The sequence below is a fragment of the Pholis gunnellus genome (genome assembly GCF_910591455.1).
Source record: "Pholis gunnellus genome assembly, chromosome: 7".
NCBI lineage: Eukaryota > Metazoa > Chordata > Actinopteri > Perciformes > Pholidae > Pholis > Pholis gunnellus.
Window position 1 is genome coordinate 10,678,379 of NC_136533.1, and position 22,692 is coordinate 10,701,070.

Consider the following 22,692-nt stretch of genomic DNA (forward strand, 5'->3'; position numbering starts at 1 on the left):
TTATTATACCTGTAAACAGTAATGTGAAAATAATTGGCTATATATCAGAAATTGTGTCAAACATTCTGGCACAGATTTAGATATGCGATAGCTAAGATCTACTTATTTTAGTCATTCAGTAAATAGCTGGAATATCACCAATGAGCACAAACATTGACAACACTGCTCGTACAAATATGTACATTACATGTATGTTGTGCTTACACATGCTCCCACACACACACACACACACACACACACACAACTGTGCATAGATTCATATGTTCCTCTCTTCATACGACAACAAAATTTAATGAGACAATGAAAACCAAAGCAACATAATTAGATAAGAAAACACTGGAATACATACACGTTGGGTGGTACAAAATAAATATACAATTAAAAATGTATACAACATCTCAGTATGTTCTACTGTGGGTCATAATTATCAGAATATTGATTGAAGAAGCTGCTGCAGTGAGAGAGTGAAAGCGTCTGGATGGGTCGTGCTGCTCAGCAGGTTCAGTCTTTGTTGCCGGAGTCGATCCTCTCCTGCCGCCGCTTCATGATCTCCTGCAGTTCTGAGTCCCCGTTGGTCTTCTGTAAAAGTAACACATTTCATTTTATTTTCTCTTGAAACTACGGTTCATCATTTACTAATTTTATAATGAATAATTTCACAGGTAATTAATTCTTTTTTTACAGTTCAAAATCTTAGATCTAAGCTTTAGGTCTCACCCATTGGTATGTCGCAAAGTTTTTATTTACAATAATTATAGTGTAAAGAGATTCATCTACTGTTTGTTGTAATTTGGTAATTTGTATTTATTTATTCTACATAACTGTTATTATGTTATTGTCCTTGTGGGGAATTATGTAATAATCCTGCCTCGTTAAAGTTCAAGTTTATCGTCATATACTTTAAAAAGTACAGTTGTACATTAAAATGCAATGAAATGCAGCTGCCATGGTTCTAAAATATATAATAAGACTAAATAAGGGACAACAACAATAGGAAGAAATTCTACAAAAGATCACTGAGTTATTTAAAGTGCTCGTGACTTATTTCAAAGTGCTTGGTGTTCAGCAGTCTGACTGCCTGGGGGTAAGTGTATGTACTTAATGAGTGTGACTAATACTCTGACAGCTGACATCAGCTTTTATAACAGTGTATGGACTTGTTGTGACATGCCCAGATAAAGACTGAAAGCTGAGAACGGTGAGAATTATTCAAATCTATTTAAGACTATTTACATTTTTTGCAAACATGTTGAAACAGTGTTCATTTGTCGATTTTAAAAGATATTGTTGTGGTCTAACTGTGAACGAAACGGCTTTGTTGTAACAGATGTGCACACAGTTTGCGTGCTACTTGAACAAGTGTATGACTGACCTCCAGCTGTGCTTTCTGCACGGTGACCTGACAATAGACACGGCCACCTTCTTCTTCGCACACCGCCTTCAGTTCTTCTTTGTTGAGGGAAAACAGTTGAGCTCCAGTCAGGATCCCCAAACATTCAACAGTCCTGCAAACAGTCAATTACTTTACTCATTATAAAATATAAATGTATTTCTTAATTTGAACAGAGTTCCCATTGGTAAGTACACTGTAGATCCAAAGAGAAAGCCTTGGTTGCATTTTAACATATAACTACAGGAAAAGCATAGCTGTAATCAATAACATTAATAAAGACCAGATTCATCTGTTCCAGCGTCCTGGTATTGTGCATGCATGGCTCGCTGGGATGGCTTACTGGGACATTTAATGGAACTGAGCCATCATCAATGTTATTGATGACACCTGTTCTTCCCAAGTCATCCTGAGGGGAGCATGAATGTCAAATTGCATGGCAATCCATTTAATATTTGTGGAGGTCGGATTCATCTTACAGAAACCTTGAATGTCCATAAAAAAAGTACTACTGACAGTAAATTAATGGCAGAGGTGGAAGTAGCTAATTACATTTACTCTTGTTAATGTAACAATGTCGTTTTTTGTGTACTTGTGCTTTTTATTTCTAAAGAGCTTTCATTTTACTTTTACTGAAGTAGGCTACTACTTATCACTCCGCTAAATTTCATGTTGCAAAGTAAAAGCAACAGTCACGACAAAGAGTCCTGATAATGCAACAGAGGAAAGGAGATAGGCCGCAGGAGCGCAGAGCTCCATGTCCAGAGAGGTGACACTCCGGAAATGACACCTTATAAATGTCTACCTTCAATGAGGTGTTTGATGACTTTTCGAATTTGAGAAGCGCAGTGGGACCAGACAGGCCGAGTAGACTGGTTGCACTGGGACAAATGGGCCGAGTGCTCTGCTTTGGTGATGTTTTCTTCTACTGTTGATTCTAAAATAAGTTTCAGGTACTGCTGTGTCCATTGCTAGTTTAATTGTCTGAGTTGTGTCTCTTTTCTGGTTAATGGCCTAAAGATGTTCTTCAATTTAACAGTGACAAACACTCAGAGTATATTGTAACTGACCAACTTTTTTACTTTTACTTAAGGACATTTTCACTGTGTGCAACATTCTAGCAGGCTACTCTTTCCACCTCTGGCTATTGGAGTTGTAATACGATGCAGCTTTTAATTGGCCTGCTGTCATTTTAGTGAGAACTTCTGGTGTGGGAAGTATTTGTTTTGCTGCATTGATGAGCGTCGTGGGTGACTTACGGTTTAGAGAAACCTTTTGCGCTGAGCCATTCAGTCACCTGCTCTGGGTTTGAGTCAAACGTGAGCGGTACTTTGCTGCTAGACGATCGCTCCACACGGAACTTCCTGGCGGCCGGCTGACTTTTGTTAGCAGTGATCATCATCAATAACTCATTGTTGACCTCATCCATCACTGCAGCACAGAAACAGGATGTCAGCAGATGTCAGAATAGAGCAATTATGACCTATCTGTAATTCCCAGATCTTGCTTTGTTTGCTTTTTTTGTGTTCACTCACTTTTGTCTTTAGGTCTACCCTTGTTGAAGCTGTCTCCATGGCTCAGAGAACCAGGAGGTGACGTACTGTAGCCTGGCTGCACACACACAAGAAACAAACACAGTCCATGAGAAACCAGCTATTATGCCACAAACAGGTTTGTCTTTTATCTCACTGGTGGTTGATACATTTTTGCCCTGGAGCCAAAAGAGAAAATATGTGTGTGAAAGAATTTGACACCAGGAAGAGTAGCTGCATGCAGTATCTGCTGCAGGGCGTTGGTGAACCTGCATGCAGCGTGCATGTGTGCAGTGCGTGTCTATAGGAATGTAGGCTTTTGTTCAGAGTGGGAACGTATTGCTGCACAATGAGTAGGATCACAACAAGTGCAGAGAGTTTGTACACAAAGCTGCACTGATCTAGGAGCAGCGTTCAGATGATAGGACTGCATGTTCCTTTTACATTGTTATTTAGCTTTTGTTTGGAAAAGTAATTAAAACATACTATCCATTGTTTTTATATATCTAGGTTTTTTTATTTAACTTACTTATTAATCCCTGTAAATCTCTTTATCAGGACTCCATGTGCATTAATCATCTTTGCACTTTAAACCCATATGCAACAATTGTCCAGCAGCAAAAAAAAATTTCCACAAGCAGTGATAAAGAAACCTTGACCCGTCTCACTACATCATACTTTAGTTTGTGATTGCATTTCCCAGAATTCATTGCGACACCCCTTGACAACACACCTGAGGTTGTGCAGCTGAGATAAGGATCATGACTGTATGTGAAGTAAGTGAGAGTGAACTAACATATATAAAAATTCAAAAAGCTGAAAAAAGTCTATTCAAAACACAGCATTTTCCTGTGGCTGCATTGCATTCTGGTCTACTAAAGCAGACAAAATAGTATCTTAAAATGTTTTTTGTGTAGCTGCTGGAAACATTGCCAGTGGGAATGCTAGAATTACATCACACAGCTACAACAGGCTTAGAAATAATACAAGTTTTTAACAATGCTATCAGAAAAAGAGGCTAAATTCCATAATCAGAACTGAAGGATTGCCTCCCCACAGCTCTCAACATGGCAACGGCTGGGCCGGTGGCTCATAGCGGACAAAGTTAACAGCGCAAACAGTGCAAACATTGAGATCGGTGTTAACCTGAGGGGGAACCGGAGGGTGGGCGATAAGCTTCCGAGACGACGCAGCTTTAACGGCCGTGTGAGTGCAGTGCAGAGCGGCAGCCATTAGCTAGCCAGTGAGGCACGCTCACATTCACTAATATGCGGCTGGTACGGCCGGCCCGGCCATGTAAACAAAGGAAGGAGAAGCTCAGATAAAAACACAAAGATCGGATCGCAATTTTATTTTCAGCTCAGGTAGACGTGGACTTGGTAAATGCTAAATGGACTTGTACTTTTCTAGTTGTTTTCTAGTTTTCCGACAACTCAAAGCGCTTTAACACTAAATGCCATCATTCACCCATTCACACCCATTCATACACTGATGGCAGGGGCCACCTGCCCATCAGGACTATCTAACATTCATCGAGTACCACAGGCACAGCCTACGGGAGCAATTTGGGATTAAGTGTCTTGCCAAAGGACACATGGACATGGACTAGGGGAGCCGGGGATCAATGCAGCCACAGGACATGTTGTGCCGATCCTCTGATTGCAGGACGAGCCGCTTTACCACCGAGCCACAGTCAACATTACTCCACTATATCTAGGTGCTTGTTGTATCCTGCTATGTTATAAATAGAGAACCTTTTAAGTGAATCATTTCCTTTATGAGCTCACACATACACAGCCAAAGATTTATCGTGTTCATCAGAGAATGTAATGTTGATGCTCTGCATGTATAGAACAACAGGTCACCTGGTTGAAGACGGCTTCCGGCTCCTCGAGCTTCACCACATCCAGGATGTTAAACGGGACGAAGCCGGCCTGACCGCTGCGATTCCGTAGTTTCCACCACTGTTTGTCATCCTCTATCACCTGCGAGACAATTTTCACATCTCAATCCGAAATTGCTTCAGTGCTGGAAGTGCTTTTATGGTTTAGCACTGGACATTCGCTCATTTATACAATTTGATTACATCAGACAAATCAGATTAGAAGCATTATAAATGCAATTTATGGTTTTGCCCAAGAAGGCTGGGGAGGGGTTTGCATCACCCCTGCCAGATGCTACAATGTACATCTGCATTTGTTGTAGATTAAAAAGATGTGTCAATGTTCTGTGACTTAGTTTTTTACCTCGAGGATTTCATCCTGCAGCACTGACAGCTCGTTGGAATTCCGTGCTACGAAGTGGTAGCGAATTTTGGCATATTTGCGAGTGGGGGGCATCCCATTGTAAGACCTGTTAAGACACATGGTATCTGCTCAGCACACATGTTTGTGACATGTTTTTTGACGTGTGTGAAAGAGGCAGCAATGTTTGTGAAGGACTTCATTACTTACCCATTTGACGAGTTTGAGGAATGTGTTCCATAATACTGAAAAAGCAGACAAATTGTTACATGTTCAGGTGTTGGGACCTGTAATGGTCGGTGCATTCACAGACAGTAGCTAACAAACAAGTCCCTTACATCTTCAGCTGAATGTCTTCTGTAATCGGGGCTGGTGGGAGACCCCAGTGGCCCCGTGGGTCCCTCTGTTTCCCATGGGGCCGACCTGAGGAGCTCCAACGGCGGCTCCCAGCCATTACGAAACTTAGGGTGATAAGGAGGCGCACACTGATCCCTGGGCCACTCCGCTCTGCCACAGGAGGGACAGGATGGTCAAAATGTGACCTTTTAAACTACACATCTGTTCAGACAGAGCCAGTCACTGAACTCTCGATTGCTCCCAATGGTCAGGCCAGCATTGTGCATGGTAGCTCACTGTCGTCAGTGTGTGACTGGGTGTGTGAATGAGAGGCAAATTGTGACTTTGGATAAACGTGCACTTGAAATGCAGCCATTTATGTACCTGGGTTTGGTCCATCCATCCCCCAGCAGCTCAAAGATGGTCATCTCTTTGGGGGAGAGGTGTCCCCGCAGGAAGTCAACAGTGTCTTTGGAGAGGTGAGGGGAGATTACTGAACGCACAAGTTCAGGACTCCCACAGCTCTGCAGCACCTGTGGACGCATTCAGGAGTTTACTTTTTAGCAATGTGCTAAGAAGGATTTATATATATATATAAATATTTTATGTTTTTAATTTGTATCAGAAAATGACTGATGAAGTAATTACGGAATAATTAAACCAGACTGAAGATCTAGCCAAACATTAAGTGCCATTTTCGAAACTAGAAAGTTTTCACTACTCAATGCTCTACACATTTTGACCAATCTTCAAAAAATGTTGAGGTTTGATATCCAGCCCTAGTGTTCACCGGAGTAATTTAACTAAACTAAATAGTTCTGCTCTTTAATCTGAAGATTCTTTATTGTTTTCAGAAGGCATGAAAGTAGTAAATAAAAAGCAATTAACAGCATCCTGGATAAAATATTGATTAACTGCATCAGAAATCTCAGTTAGATTTACAGCTAGAGAACAGCTCGAGGCCGTGGGGCCACACTTTGAATATTACTGCTCTGGCTTTATCTCGACAAGCAAATCAAACGCGTCCAGAGGTTACTGCACATTATCAACTGGTGGAGCCTAATCACAGCTCTGCGTTTCCTTCCCGGCAGTATCGAAGGTGTGACCGAAAACTGCAGGGTCGGAAACCAGCATTATGTAAATGTGGCTGCACCTGAGTCAGAGCTGAAAGCCATGTAGCTCCAGTCTGGTGAGAGTTTAGCAGAGCGGCAAGGGGTGTGGTGGCAGAAGAAGTAACAACAATAAGAGGAATGTCTGATGGCAACAATGCAAACGCTTAACTGATTTAATTCTGTGCGTTATTGTCAGGGCTCAGTCAACATTGAGGGTATCAATTGACATGGAGAACTCATTTAGAGTGGATTAATATTGTTGGCATTCACTCAAAGGATGATAGCATCACCCATAATAGCCTTCATTCATATCTGTATCAGACACACTCTGAACAGATTTATAGCTCTTACCATCTCCAGGGGGCCGAAGAGGAAATGAACCAGCTCAGACGCACTTGGATTTAGTATGTGTTTCTTCAGTTTGGCCTGCAGGGGGCGCCATGACAGACACACAGTGAGATGGTGATGCAGAGAGGACAAGTGATGACTGAGGAGAGGTTAGGAGCTGTGATATCTCACCAAGAGGTTGAGGGCCAGCTTCAGTTTCTGCAGGCTATCAATGAACTCTGCTTCAGTGGGGGGCTTGGCTCGCAGGGTCAGCATGCCCTCTATAAACAACCAGAGCAACAATGACCACACACAGACTCCAGAGTTACCAGCCCTCCATTCAGACATATCACAGACAGAACACAGGATTCACTTTCTGGCCACAGTTCAAAGAAATTGTGTTTTTGTCAGTGAAATGAAGGCAAGCAGTACAATAATGGTTAGTTAATAAACAGTTCTGCATTTTTAAAAAAAAATCACCTTGACCAGAGAGTAAAGCTTAAGAAAGAATGTGCTACATCAGCGTTTCTCAACTTGAGACCCAGAAGGTCCCAACATCCTCACAACCCCAGAAACCAGAGTCATGAAATGGGAATTAGTATTCCTTTAAATTGTATTTTCAGGGGTATGGAGGTTCCAAATTAAATAATGGTTATGATATAAATCAGACGTACTGATTTAACTATACGTAATTATACTTATATAATATATATTTTAAATGTTTTGATCAACATGTATCTGGGATTCTGACCCCAAAGTTGAGAAACTGATTCTCTAGAAAGAGAATACATCATGTTCAGCTCATCTGTCGGAGTCAGGAACAACCAAATGATGTGTATAAAAGTAACACATACTGTGTGTGTGTTTGCACCTGACCAGTCACATAGAAAACAACACATGGCATGTATGTACAGTATGTGAAGAATGTCTCGCTGCGAAGGAAACAAGGTGTGTGGAAATAAAAACACAGCATCACATCACTGCCAGTGTTGGGTGGAAAAACATTACTCAGCTACATGTTACAGTAATATTATTACTTTTCACGGTTAGAATTAGCTGCTGTTACACTTTCAGTCCAGAGATGAACAAACTTTTGGTTTCAATTAAAATAGTTTTGGCTCATCTAATCTGCATCTAAAGGTAGCCTCCATGCATAGTTTTACTGAATATGGCTTCCTTCTGGTATGCCAATATCTTTTACTTTTTTTATACCAGATAGACCGAAGCACATGATGATAATAATGTTAACATTTTAACATGACAGAATAACTCAGTTCAGCTTTCCCAGGGAGTGGATAAGAAGTAATAATATGACCTCAGTTATGACAGTTGAGTAATGAGTATTGTGTTACTTAACAGAAAGCCAAACTGGCCACTGCTACCACACATGCATCACTGGATGACAGTCCCGGGCCACAGGACACAAACAGAAAAACATGACAATGTGAGCAATATGAACATATTGTCACTGCATTCGTGCCACCGCATCAGAAGAAAGGGAGACAGACCTGCTGGTCCTTTCTTCTTATTCTTCTTACTCTTGTTGCGCTGGTTGAGCTGAGAAAAGGCGTCTGATGCCTTTTGCAGCCGCGCCACAAAGATCTCGATGTCATCCAGGGAACAGTTGAGGATTTGCTGAGGGAGACAAACCCTGGGGTTTAGCTTGAAGAATATAGCGCCACGAGCCGGTGAAAGGAGCTGTGTAATGTAGTGACAGCCGTCGGTGTGGATAAAAAACACTCACCACATCCTTCTCAATGCGCTGGGCCAGCTTTTCATGTGACTCTGTGTCATTTTGTCTGGAGGCTCGTCGATCTACATGCAAACATAAAAAAAAAGCTCATGTGAATGCAACTATTGCGTCATTGCTGTGCATGTGAAAAGGGCTTTCTTTTGAGTGCATGTGCAGTATGTGTATTCTCACCCTGTGTGTTGGTGGCTGCCGCGCGTCCCTTCGCAGCAGGTGAGGGGCCCTTAGGGGCCGAGGGGGGAAGGATAGTTTCTCTGTGGCGCTTCATTTTCTCCTGGTTCACCCTGGAGAGAGAGGAGGAGGCATTGAGACCTTCAGAAATCTAACATCAAGTTAGCCAACTACTAATTAAGAAGTCTGTGTCGCTTCCTTCGATGTGTATTTGACTGCAAGAAGGTGTGTGTGTGTGTGTGTGTGTGTGTGTGTGTGTGTGTGTGTGTTTGTTTCTGCTGCAGCACTGTTCTCACTTCAGAGTCTGAAGCCTCATTTTCTTTCCATGCTTGTTGTCTCCAATGGCACTGTCTATATCTGCATGAACCATCTCAGCCTGAAGAAAGTGAGGAGAGACACAGAGTCAAACTTCACATACTGTATGGTGGTCGAGTTTCACTGGCAGCCAGAGTTACCGATCTAGGGTCTCGATCACGTTCCAATATTACCAGGGCAAATTGAATTATGAAAGTTTGCAGTTTAATATCCTATTGCAAACTGACATTAACATCTACCACATGATGGATTTTACATATTCTAATCTAAACAGTAAAAAAAAAAAAGTGATACATTTTATACTATCTTAAGGAAAGCACCTTCACACCTTTGAAAGTGCAGCAGAGTGAACTTTTAAAAACTGAGTCCAAAAACCTACAAACATTTTTCAGATTTTGAAAAGCTGTCCGATTCTTTCTCCTCATTGAATAACAGAATCATCAGAGTTAGGAGCTAATCATCAGAGTTAGGAGCTAAGCTAGATTTAGGAGCTAAGAAACTCCTCGTTCACTGACAGTATATTCTTTCAATGAAGACAAAGGTAAGCAATATGTGATAATCCAAAGGTTGTGTTGTTCAGATCCTCCAACCCTGCTCAGCGGTTATGAGCCAACATTTTTCTTAAACTATTTCTTTGAACTTACTAGTAGCCTTGTGATTCTGAACTATTGAAAGTTATTGTCTCTACAAGACGTTATAGTATTATATCCTTTGAGGGATTGATCTTCCCCTGAGAAGATTTCACTGAACAAGGCTGCAAAAAATGTAAAAGGATACACACAAGCACACTGCCCCCAACAGCACTGAAATCTGACCTGGCACTCCAACAACAGCAGCTTGGATTTACAAATGACATAAAACACAAAGCCAGCCAATTCACGCACGGACAATAACGGACGCAAACTGAGCCAAGCCTGCATCATTTAAACAGACTCACCTCCACCTCGTCACAGTGGAAGAAGTGGACGTCGGGTTTGTGCTGCTCCTTGTCCTGACACACCAGCAGGAGGACGGAGGGGTAACGTGTCTGATTCAGGACCGTCTGACTCATGTGGATTGTGGGGAGAGGGAAGTTCTCCAACTCTTCCTGCAGGAGCACCACAGAGAAATAGTTGGAGGTGAGGAGGTGGAGGAAGAGAAAGAGCAAGACACTATCTGAGTGGGCCTGAGTAAGATAGAACAATACTACAAATAGTCTTACAAACGTGATGAGAGAATGAATAACACTCTCTCATATTTGGACAAAGCCAGGCTAGCTGTTTCTGCCTGCTTCTATAGTCTTTATGCTAAGCTAAGCTAACCGTCTGCTGGCTGTAGCTTATTGAACAGACAGAGTGATATCAATCTTCTCATGTAACTTTTGGCAAATAAGCAAATTCCCCAAAATGTCTAACTATTCCTTTAAAGGTTGTTCAATGTGTGAATTGACAGAATCATAATCACGTTGGACATTATGACGTATGTAAAAAAAAAAAGTTACTATTTCACTGAACTGTACCACATTTAATTAAAACTTAAAGAGGCACCTGAGCGTGTTCGTATTGCATTAAGTTGGGGCACTTGTGAGAGACAAATTAAAACAATATCGATGCAAAGAAGGCCAATATATTCTTACTTTTAACAACGTCCACAATGCACCTTCATACTCAAACTCCCTGCCTGGTTAAATTCTCACATCTTTTAAACTCCAACCCCCGACTCTCTAGTGCAGGTTTTCTGCATGTGCTTTACAGTTTGTGATGCTGTAGATCCCAAACACAAATCAGTGCCTTTTAAATGTGAAGTTTATTGCATGCTAACATAATCTGATGATGAAGCCGTACCTGTGTGTCACAGTCCAGCAGCCTGACCGCCTTGTCGGTGACCTGCAGGAGCATCTCCTGGGTCCAGATTTTGTCTTTTTTGTCCAGAAGGACCAGTTTCTTGATGGCATCGTCCACTGTGGTAATGGACTCTGTCTTGTCCATTATGAACGTGGAGAGATGCTGAGTAGAAAACAGTGAGTTGGTAAATGAAGGATACAATTTTTGGTTGTGAGGAGACTTTAACATGGTGTGACGTAAAAACGACGACTGTATGGAAAGTAGGAAAGGTATGTTGGTGGCCTAATCTGAAATACAGACTATTTTTAGTTAACTGGCTGTATTAAGGCAATAGTTAGACTTATTTACATGAGTGGTATTAATCTTCTAATTAACTTTCAGCAAGAAAGCAAAAAAGGATATTTCCCATTCCAACACTTTAACTGTGCTGTACTGTATATTTAGGCCTGTTTTCTTACAGCTATTACCTGAAAGAAAAACTAAAGTACTTAACTTGAAACTTCCTCACGATGCCTTCAGCTCACAGCATTACTTAGCCGTGTGAATTACCTGTTTTATCTGACAACAAAGCTGCAATATCACCACTTCCATGGCTCTCTCTGCATGCAGCTGTTGCCAGCGGGGCTCTTATCTGAGACTACCTGTCCATGTGTGATAACAGGTAGGCATTAAGAGAAATCCTACCCACAGGGACACAGGCCATAGTCCAACACCATCCCTGACCTAAATCAAGTGTCCGACTTCCTTCCCATCATCAGTTCCCCACTGCTGCAATCAGAGGCCTGATTGCTTTATTATAACAGAGTTTTATTATATATGAATGGACTCTTGAAAGGCTGCTCGAGGAATGAACTGTCAGAGTTTATCTCTGGCCAAAAGAACAATATATAACATTTAGAGTAAGTGTGTTTCTTTTATCTTGTTTTTCCCATTTTGACCTTTTTAAAATTATTATCTTCTGGTTTTCCTTTGTTTAAGCCTGGTTTAGATTGTGTATATGTGTGACAGGGAACATTTAGAAAAAGAGAGAGTTAGAACATAGTTCCTCAGCTGGATTACATCTGGAGACATAATGCTTATGGGGTTTACAACTACTGGAATAGCAGAACAAGATTTTCCATCTTAGTTGCTCATTTTTATACATATTTAAAAATTTGCTATCTATTTTATTTTTATTGAGTTCATTTTATGAAAAGGCCTTTATTTATCTCCCCAGTCACAAGGCAGGTGAACAGGTACCACATGCATAAGTATATAAAAAAGTAAATCAAACATTTAAATACAGAATGATGATTCAGAGAGCAATATACAGGAAGCTATTAAACAGTAACTTTTAATTTCACTTTAATGAGTAGAAAAATGATTTTTAACCTTAATAAAAATAATAATAATAATAAGGTAAAGGGTGTTAAAGGTAAAGGGTGTTAAAGTGCCTCTCACACTGATCTGTTTACCTCCCAGCCTCTGTAATACCATTAAATAAATATGCAGTCTTTTTTTCTAAAAACATTTAACGGTCAAAGTTATAACACAGATAAACACAAATGGAGCCGGTCTTACCTCAACATGATACTGCGACGTCTCCTGCATGATATAATTGGAGTTGGAGTATTTTTTCCTCTGTTCTGTTGAAAACAAAACAAAAACACCAAAAGTGAAAAACTGACAATCCAAGTCCTGCCTGTGATCTTACAGTTAATCTTTTATGTAAACAACCAGCAGTGACACTGACCTAAACTCCACATGTTGCCCGTTTCAGCAGAAAGAACCGATGAAACAAAACACTCGTATGCAAGCTGAAAAGACCAGCAGCGCAATAAGGAAGTGACAAGAATACGTGTGTGGGCGTTTTCTTTTCATGTTTTATCTGTAGACTTCACAGTCAACTATACTGTTCAATATTCACATACCTCTTGTATGAATAGTGAATGGTGTTTTACAGTATATTTAACAATAGTGCTTTTCTCTGCAAGAAGTGCAATAGTGGTCAAACTTTACTTGTGAAATTACATTTTTTAATATAGTTTTGTGTCCAAAAGTATTCTGCAAGGAGGCAAATAAAATGAAAACACCTATCTGTGAAGTTAATTATTAAATCTCATGTCAAAGAGTCTGTGTGACTTCTTTTGACCCCTAACATTATAGTGTGTTGACCAGGCTGGCTTTAACTACATCCACCAGTTACAGGCGCCGATTTACTGCAGGGTCAAAGATCAGTGGTGCTACTTCTCAACAGCACCATGCCAAGAGTTGGTCAATATGCTGTGAATTTAGCCTGAAATGTTCTCATTTTTAGAACAAACCTGTTGGTGAGAGTACCTTAAATAGGGGCATGTAAATAGTTTTTTGTCAGTGCTACCAGTGATTTAGATTAAACCAATGTCACCACACAATAAAGTTTCACTCTAGACATATTGTAAAACAGGCAATACTCTGCTCTGAATAATAAAACCTTCTAAACTACTTGCACACTCTAAAAAGCCTGTTTACTAAAAATCCAGAATCTATAAAACATTGATATATCATCACCTACTAGGTTCAAATGGGGAACCTTATTAGCAAACAGTTGGTTATTTACACATCTGGCAGTTACAGAGCAACATTATCATTCATTTAGAGTTTTGTTTCTGGCCACCTGGTGAGTGTAAGTTCAGTATTTACTCTCTTTGGGCTCTGATTTTGGTCTCTACAAAACTCGGGATAGCAGTCTTGTAAGGACGTCCTAAACCAAGACCAAGACCAGAGTCCATCAAGACCGAGAGACCAAGACTTTGAGGGGTTGAGACCAAGTCAAGACCAAGACAAAGGCAAGCCAAGACCTAGTTAAGAACCAGACCAGCGTGAGTCCCAGTGCTGCTGTGTGCTTCTAGGTATCCAAATTAGTTTTTACCAAAGATTTAGCTGAAATCTCTTCAAAGACAGCCAGAGCTTTCTCCTGTCTACCGCGTGGTGAAGAGGGGCGGGGATGTGTGACAGCCGTTCACGGTTACAAAAAAAAATCTAAATAGAAATAAGTCACGTTATTGGTTGCATTTAAAGCAGGAAGTGTTACATCTTCTCACAGTAATGATATCAACAAATAAATCAAACAATGCACACTCAATTTAGTGATATACCGGCAGCTGTGGTCTTGGAAAAAAATCATCAGTAAGCCTTAATATTATTTAAACGGCTGAGTTATACAACAATTCACACCCGTACAGTTGTCATGGACGGGGAAATTACCTAATAGAGACCAAAGCACTTTTTGTACTAGACTGTAAACATGTTTACTTCTGCTGTAAAGTTGAGCATTTTAACATGGGGTCTATGGAGATTGACTTGCTTTTGATGTCAGCCTTAAGTGGCCATTTGAGGAACTGCAAGCTTTGGCACTTCATTTCTCAGCACCGGAGGTTGCCTCTTGCAAATTCTTTTTTATTTAATTATTTAGAACAATACATTTTAAATGGTGACCTGTTAAAAGTTTGAACGTCATTTAAACAATTGAGCTAACTCCATTTTCAAGAAGGAATTGTAGACAGCACTGTGTGATACTGTTGGCTGGGACCATTGTCTTCAAACAGGCCGAAGGTAAATGAGTGTACCAGTGTGCTCATTGACCTATTTACCAGCTGAATAGTCTGCAGGTTACAATTACGGTTAAATGAGAGTATGTTCTTGTCAACACTGGCAGATTCATATCAGGTCTCTTTTTGTCCCCCACCCAATAGAGTCAACATTTTGATGCTGCACAGGTTTTTCCTCCATACAGACGTTCAGCCACATTTCACTTCATGTCCTTTTTGTTGACTGTGGCACAAAAGCTCTGCTGTTTGTATAACCCTTAACAAATGTGTGTCAAGTCTCTAAATGTCATAATATCTGTTTATTGATGATTAAGTGTGACGTAAACATGCTTCATAGAGCTCAGCCTTTTCCATGTTCCGAGCAGCTTTTTTGTATGCTGCCGCTGCCCAAATGACGCAAGCATGTTCCTGCTATTTCCTCTCTGCTGATTCCTTCCTGCTTGGCTCCCCACAGGTGAAACACAAGCGTCAAGTGTCGTACTGAAAGTCGAGCTCGCCCCATGTCTTATTAATGGACTGACATTTACGCCAATCAATTCACAGCGCTGCAACAGCTTGCAATAAGAGCCACTTAGCAGGCAGATGGGCAGATCCTCAGGGCTCTCCAGAGTCAATGACCAGTGATAAACATAGCTGCTTGGCAGATTATCAAACCAATACATGGCCCAGATCAATCGGACAGTCTGACCTCCTAATAAATGCCCGTTAAACGAACTGAGACCTGATATTTAACGTGACTCAACCCAAATAAAAAGCAGTACAAATGTTTGATACAATGCCATGAAACTGAAACGTTTTTGCAAATGTAATTTGATTAACAAAAACAACAAAATCCTGCATCGCCCCAAAAAGGCAGAAGGAGCCACAATACACGTTGTGGAAGAGTGCTACTGTGTCCACAGAGATTGTGTCACCAAACTATCATATTAACAAACCTCACAGTCTGATTCACCACAGAGTTGCTCTCTCAAACTATGTAAAACAAATGAATACAAGTCTACATCATGCATTTGTCTGTCAGGAACAGTAAGAGGCCAAACACATACAATACAGCCACTGATAACTGAAATTACACTAGAACTATTGGATCTTATTGGACATTCAACTGAATTTCATACATACACAGACTTTATAGGAAAACAGCAGAGCAGGACGAGAGAATTAACACCTGTTTATTCAGTCTCACAGCCCAAACGCATTTTACCTGACAAAAACGTGCTACTCAACCTCAAACCAAGAAACTCAAGAAAGCTGCCGGATGGTCTGAAGTCCAGAGGTGATGAATCTGATGTGGCAAGTCTCTGCTCTAACACCAAAGCTGCTGATAACAGATCAGGTGGGAGGACCTGTGCATCATTTGCATCTGCTATGTGCTGCCCTGCACTGTGTGAATGATGGGTGAGTTTTTGCATACGGGATATTGAGCTGGGACTTTTGCTTTTGTTCCTCTACATGTTTACTCAGCAGCAGACCTTTATCTATCCAAATATCTCCCACTGTTATGGATGGTGCACAACATTGTGCACTCTCCTGCCTGTGTGGTTCGGGAGGACAGGCATGCTGCTGTCATCCTGCAATGAGAAGGTAGCGTGACCATCTGCCACACAAGATGAGACGAGCCAATGAAAAACAGCACAGCCTCGTCACGCATACAGCGGGATATTTCACAGGAATCCCAGGAGTGGGTGGGTCCTGTGGACTTACGGCATCAAAATAAATCACAGACAACGAGGTGCACAGTCAGATGCTTTGGGAACATCTTGCATCCCTACAATACATCATCTGTCATTTGAGGCCATTCTTTATTTGGAACAGTGCAGCCATGCACGAGAGCAGGTTGTCCAGCCATAGTGTAGGTTTCTATCTATCTGCTATACAATGTTCCTCTATGTTGGCAGTGTGTGGAGGGAGGTGCTGGCAGGAGCCAGTGAGCTCATGTCTGAGGCAGCACGGAGAGGACCAGAGGTGAGTCCGCCTCTTCCTTTCCACTTTTCAATGCATCTTTTATTCACCTGCAAAACATGGGCATCCGCACCCTGTTCCAACCACACTTTAAAAACAGGCACACCCTGCACTCCCACAGCACATTTCAGTCACACACACACACACCCTAGCACAAGTATGCAACAGCTAGTGTCATGCCATAATTACTGAGTTTCACCAGAGACATGACAGATCAGAGCCTGACAATTCAGATATGAATGGAGTCCTACAATAACACAAACATATCCTTCAATTCAGAGTATACACGAAAGACGGAACAGCTATATAAATATACATCTGTACAAAACGTGACTATAAAGTGCAGACAAACAACCAAAAGACTGATGCATCTGACAACAAATCCCAGCATGCTGTGCAGGCCTGGCACAGAGCTGGAAACTCAAATTCCCTTCAGGAGCCCTGCCTCCCTCCCATGTCCCTCAGTGTCTGACAGAGGTGTCAGCAGCCTGAGCACGACGGGGCCCCTCAGCAGGACCTTGGCCCCCTCTTATCACTGTGTGTGTGTGTGTGTGTGTGTGTGTGTGTGTGTGTGTGTGTGTGTTCTGGGGAGAGGACTGTGATAGTCCAGCAAGGCCGTGGGGCTGCAGAGTGAGGGTGCTGGATTTCCTGACAAAGTCATTTGCATAGCAAATTGAATATTGTTGTGATTTGAGTCAGTTACAGTGCTGATCTACACAGCTTGACTATGACAGTTTGGAAAGTCTGACTTTATATCTAACGCAGATGCAAGATCTAAAAAACTCAAATATGCTTTAGCTTATTTTTAAATAAATGAAAACAGTTGGGCTGTGTAGTTTTTAGCAATAGCGCATTTGTTTGGGAATATTTTCATATATGCGGATTTATACAGATTTGCAGGTTCATTGTTCATCTCACAGCAACAGAGTGGCTCATTTTTTGACGACAGTGAAGGTCAACAATCAAGCTTTGACTACAGAGGTAATATGTATTAGTAGAATAAATCAAGTTTGTTTTTCTAGGATTTTTGAAAACTATAGAATATTGTCTGCTTTTAAGAATATAAATAATAATGGGTGTTGAAGAACATACTAAATAAACAATGTTCAAACTATTCCTTAATAATTAAGAGTGTACAATCTCCTAATTGACAGAATAAACTATAGACTGTAAATCATCAGTAGTGACTCATGCCAAAGAAATAACGGCAGGAGTAATTACAGGTGACGGGCATGTAAAGACAAAGTCTTGAAAACAGGCCAACAATGAAATAATCCATCTAACAAGGCAGCAACTTCCCTTCACACTTCCATGCAGTCACTTACCGTAGAGGGCCTTGGCGCTGATCTTGCTGTCTGATCTGGCCACTCCACTGCAATGACAAGAAGAGGAGACGGGGTTACGCTGCATGTTCTTCATCCTCACCCCTGCACCTCTGTACGTCGGTGTCACAAACGCTCTGAATCACCCACACTGTCACTTCTCATGAATGCAAGAACCACGAAATAGGAGTGACATATACGGAGAGAAGACTGGCCAGCACTGGATGAGATTAGCCTGAGATTCTGAGCATATGGACCAGCCAGGGGGAGAGAGGGAGAGTGGAAAAGGGAGCGAGGGGGAGGGAAAGAGGAGGTGTGTGGGGCACGGAGGGAGGCTAGAGCCAGGAAAACCCAGGCAAAGGCAAACAATTCTCAACAAGAGCCGCTCTGTGCCCAAGGTCCCTGACCCACACCACCTTCTACATATACTGGGTTAGTGATTCTCTCGCGCTTGTGTGACAGTAACTCCGCATAACACACTGAAAGGTAAATATGTGGGGGGAAGCAGGAATGTGTGCGACACTCACTTGGCTTTCCTCGACGGTGGTCCCAGAACACTCATGGTTTAAGGCATCCACCTGGAGAATAAAACAGAGAGGATGATAATCAGAGAAAGAAACAGGGTGGGTGTTGAGGGAGGGAGGTGGCTGGGGGTGGAGTGAAAACGTTTTCCACCAAAACAAACATGCATTATTTATTCCTTTTAAAGGCCCTCGAAATGCCTGTTGCATCATTTTTGGTTAGTCCATGGTGTTAAAGCTTATAGAGCTATTGGTAGTACCTCATTAAGGTTATGACATGCAAAGTTGAGGTGTAGTCTACCAAACAGCCTGTTCTTCCACTGTGTACAGCCAGGTGTTGGGCCTGTACTGCTGGTAGTCGGGGGACTGATCTGGGACAATGGCAGACAGCAGGCTGATATGCACTGTGTAATTAGATCCACTCTGTTGATGACTATTTCTGAATAGCTGCAATTCATTCATTAATTTGGTTGGGTTTCACACTCAGCCATGCTAACTATTAGCATGGTGTGCTGCATCTAAATCTGGTTAACGAGAGCAGGAAATGAGAGAAGGAAACGCCCCCCAAACCTTTCCCTCTGGGTGTGGAGACTCTTTTCTGTCAAGGCATGTACTGATGAGGTTATGTAATAAATCTATCAGGTCTACAGTGGACACTATGGCTAAACACACACTGTAGCTAGACTAACTGTGGACCCTAATGAGCTGTTACACAAAAGGGTGGGCTCCTCTTGGCTTCCTTAACAATACTTTATACTGCAAAGCCACTGATAAGTGCTCCTACGTTATTGGCTGAAGTGAATAGTATTTAACACTGGAGATTAGTAATCACCTTTCACCGTATGTGACTTTTAGACTCCAAGGAGCCATGTATCGCTTTGGCCAATGCGTTCAGTTTGTATTATTAATTGGGGGCGAGAGGTTTGGGTTTTGTTTCACAAGCAAGCATTTTAAGTGCTCTGCAAGAACAATCCAACCTGGAAGATTCCAATCTTGTGTAACGCCTGCGTCCCAGAATGGCTCTGAATATTTCAGTATAATTTTCGAACCAGACTGTTACCACTTGTACTTGGTAGCGTTATGAGACAGACATTTCCTTGTGACATGCCTCCTCTCTAAAGTGTTGAACTATTTTTGCATAATGAGCAGCAGTAAACTACACGAGGTAAATACTGTGTATGACAGTTTACAGGTTACAGGCGAGGTCACTCAAGCTTATCGTGCCGCAGATCATTAACATAATCGCCCTCAACAGATAATCCGCTCATATCTGCTGAAACAATGTGAGGTCAAATCACAGCCACAGATTTCACAGATATCAACCAAAGTGACTGTGTTCCTGCAGACATGACTTTGTTCAGATGCACACATGTATCTCTCCATGCGACCGGCTTAAATGATCATCTACAACCGAGAAATGCAAATGAGCAAAGAAAACTAATCCGATTAACGTTAGTTTGCCTGCACAAAAGGTAGACTTCCTCTTTCTGTCCTTATCTCTCTGGTCTCTGGTCCCTCTGCGCTATTGTTCCCAGCTCTGGTCCACTGCCAGGTTTCAGGAGGGAGGTGAAGCCGGAGCTGGACAGACTGGGTGTCATGTGTTGTCAACCTCATGGCAAGAGGCCCTCCGCACACCTCTAGTCCACTCAGCCTCAGGTGCTTATTGTTCAACACTGACAACCTTTTATTCGGAGGTAATGACACGGTTTTAGAACAATAATCATGCAAAAATGGAGGCTGAGTGTGCAGGATGCTTATCTTACTCATAAAGGCAGCTATGTCTCATATTTAATTCTACCTTTTCTCAAAGTAGCTGGTGATATATTTAGATCTTTAATGTTTAGTTGAAATGAGGTTAGACAAGTGTTGACATATTCATGCTGCTTTCTGCGACAACAAATCAGAGCGATGAGAGTAACAATGAAAGTCAACCAAATAATCTGTGTTGTTTCTTTTTTTCACATGTTAAATCTAATTTTGTTTTTAAACTCGTATAATTGTATTGTCTAATATTTTCACAGTTAATAAATCAATAACTATACGTGAGATTCTGCGATCAGCTTACGCACAGAGGATGTCATGAGCTGTTTTGCATGACAACAACCTGACTTTATGGACCAAGTATAAAACAAAAACAAAAAACTGATTTATAGCAGCTTGAATCTGAAGCACATTTAATGCATGATAACTCTGTTCATACAAAGCAGCACAATCAAACTCCCAAACAACAACTGCTCTAACACAATAAGTGTCTATCTTAACACACCTGGAGCTTAATCAGAGGATTTCAGAAAGCCTGACAACAAGAATCACAACTGGCATGCACATTATTGGTGAAATAAACCCAGTGTTGACAGTATCATACCATGGTTTTCTTTTAGACGCCTTCAGCATTATAATCAAAATGTGCTGAGATCTCAGCAAGTAAATGTCAACCAAACTCGTACTTCAATATCAATACCAACACCTTTTGAGTTATGCATTTCAAGCATTGCATCTGGGTGAATCATAGCACGCTGTTATGACATCTGGTGATGATGTTCCAGGTTTATTCTGGCTATACAGGTCTCTGAATCAGGACACAGAGCACCAGGCACAAGTCGAAATCAGGTCAGATTTCACAGACATGATCCCTTTTTGATCACATTCATATAATATAATGTAAAAATCAAAAATCACCTACCAGGACAATAAAATACTAAAAATATTCTTAAATGAGCGATTATTGTTTCTTATTTGGTTGTTAATGTGTAGCAGGCATGGGGTTATTCGTAGCCCATTTCTCTCCGCACAGAGCTAAATGCTGTCATTGAGGCTGAGGGTGACATCAGGCTTAAATGTATGATAGCAACATGTAGTTTTCTGCAACAAGCAGAAACAACACCAAATGTTGCAGTATGTGAATTACTCCAATAATGAATCGCTGTACATGTTTTCAGACCTGCAGCCTTGGTCACAGATCATGAATGATGTGCTGACAATTATTCGGAGGTATTTCATAATAACATAATGTATTATTAAAAATAAATCATCTCCATAAACAAAATAAGTGCAACCAATCTCTACTTTAAACCAACATTCGGCCATGAAAGTGAATATGATATAATATGATATGAAGGAAGGAAAGAAAGAAAGTAAAAACGAATGAAAGAAATACAGAAAGAAAGAAAGAAAAGGAGTAGTCTATCCTTCACCCCCCCCCCCCCCCCCCCCCCCCCCCCTCATCGGAACTCACAGTGGTGTTTTCCTGACGGGATGCTCGAGGTGACAAACGTGGGCGAGAGGCGCCTGAAGCATCAGCCTGCCATGACAGCCCGATCAGGAACCCAGCGGGAAATTGTCGATATTTGCACGCGCTTGTGTTCCAGTAGAACCGTTGAAATCCCAGACTGTAAAATACACAGTTGTCATCCAACAGAGCGCAGACGTTTGTTGCCGCTTGCCAGTAGGTAGGTGACTCTGCAGGTAACTCAATCTGAAAGGGGAGGAGCTCCACGGACACTTTGTGTGTGTGTGTGTGTGTGTGTGTGTGTGTGTGTGTGTGTGTGTGGTGGGGGGGGGGGGGGGGGGGGGGGCTTTTCTCTCTCACTTCGCAGTAAGTCGGAATGTTTAGGTTTGGATGCATGCTGATGATCCAAATCACTCATAGGTTTTATTATCCGGCATTACATAAAGCAACAACAACCCACACTGTGCAGCTTCATTTGAAAACATAGTGATTTATTCATTTATTGATGTATTCTTATTGCCATGTGGTGTACGTGCTTTGATAATATACTGTAAATCTTGGGAGTTAAGCGGTGCTTTCAAACCTTTATGGTTTGTGACCCCTTAAAATAAAGCCATATTAAGTTGTGGCCCCACGTCACATACGAATGGGAATAAGAGAGAGGACTTTAACCAAAACGGTTTTTTCCTCCTCAGACAGTGTGATTTGAAGGATTTATGATTTTTTAAAAATATATATTGGAAAAAAAACAAAACTAAAATTGCAGCAGAATGAGGAAAATATCCTTTTGTGTAACAGAAAATACATTTTTTTTAACTTTTTAATCTTGTGAACCTCGGATTTATCTTGGGACCCTTTGACAGATCACGACCCTAAGGCAGTAAAGCACCATTACCCTAAGAAGACCTTAAATGACCTTAGGTGACATTTATGGTTATAAAAAATGCTGTTTATGATTTACAAATGCAATTACAAATGTATAGCCCTCGATACATTTTATACGTAAGATATTGAGTTGTGGGATCATTTTATTTGAGCAGGTTTCCGTTTGAGCAGCAAAGCAGTAACTGGTCTAAAATAGTTGGATTCA

The 22,692-nt window shown here is 41.4% G+C and overlaps 1 protein-coding gene across 3 annotated transcripts; it reads right to left on the minus strand.

The window, feature by feature from the left end:
* Positions 1-275: 275 nt before the first annotated feature.
* On the minus strand, positions 276-21,820 carry eps8l2 (EPS8 signaling adaptor L2; the record flags this gene model as incomplete). Of its 3 annotated transcripts, XM_079162663.1 has the most annotated exons (21): positions 276-579; positions 1,373-1,505; positions 2,650-2,821; positions 2,926-3,001; positions 4,788-4,907; positions 5,169-5,274; positions 5,376-5,410; positions 5,504-5,672; positions 5,886-6,034; positions 6,965-7,039; positions 7,133-7,221; positions 8,449-8,575; positions 8,685-8,755; positions 8,865-8,974; positions 9,158-9,237; positions 10,114-10,263; positions 11,000-11,161; positions 12,560-12,624; positions 17,856-17,902; positions 18,380-18,430; positions 21,609-21,820. In XM_079162663.1, 20 exons carry the CDS (start codon positions 18,412-18,414, stop codon positions 502-504), a joined length of 2,049 nt encoding a protein of 682 aa, XP_079018789.1. In that variant the 3' UTR covers positions 276-501. The 3 variants fall into 3 exon arrangements, with proteins under 3 accessions (XP_079018789.1, XP_079018788.1, XP_079018790.1); XM_079162662.1 differs by lacking the exons at positions 18,380-18,430; positions 21,609-21,820 and having other exon boundaries at positions 17,856-17,949; XM_079162664.1 differs by lacking the exons at positions 17,856-17,902; positions 18,380-18,430; positions 21,609-21,820 and adding an exon at positions 12,732-12,753.
* Positions 21,821-22,692: the final 872 nt, after the last annotated feature.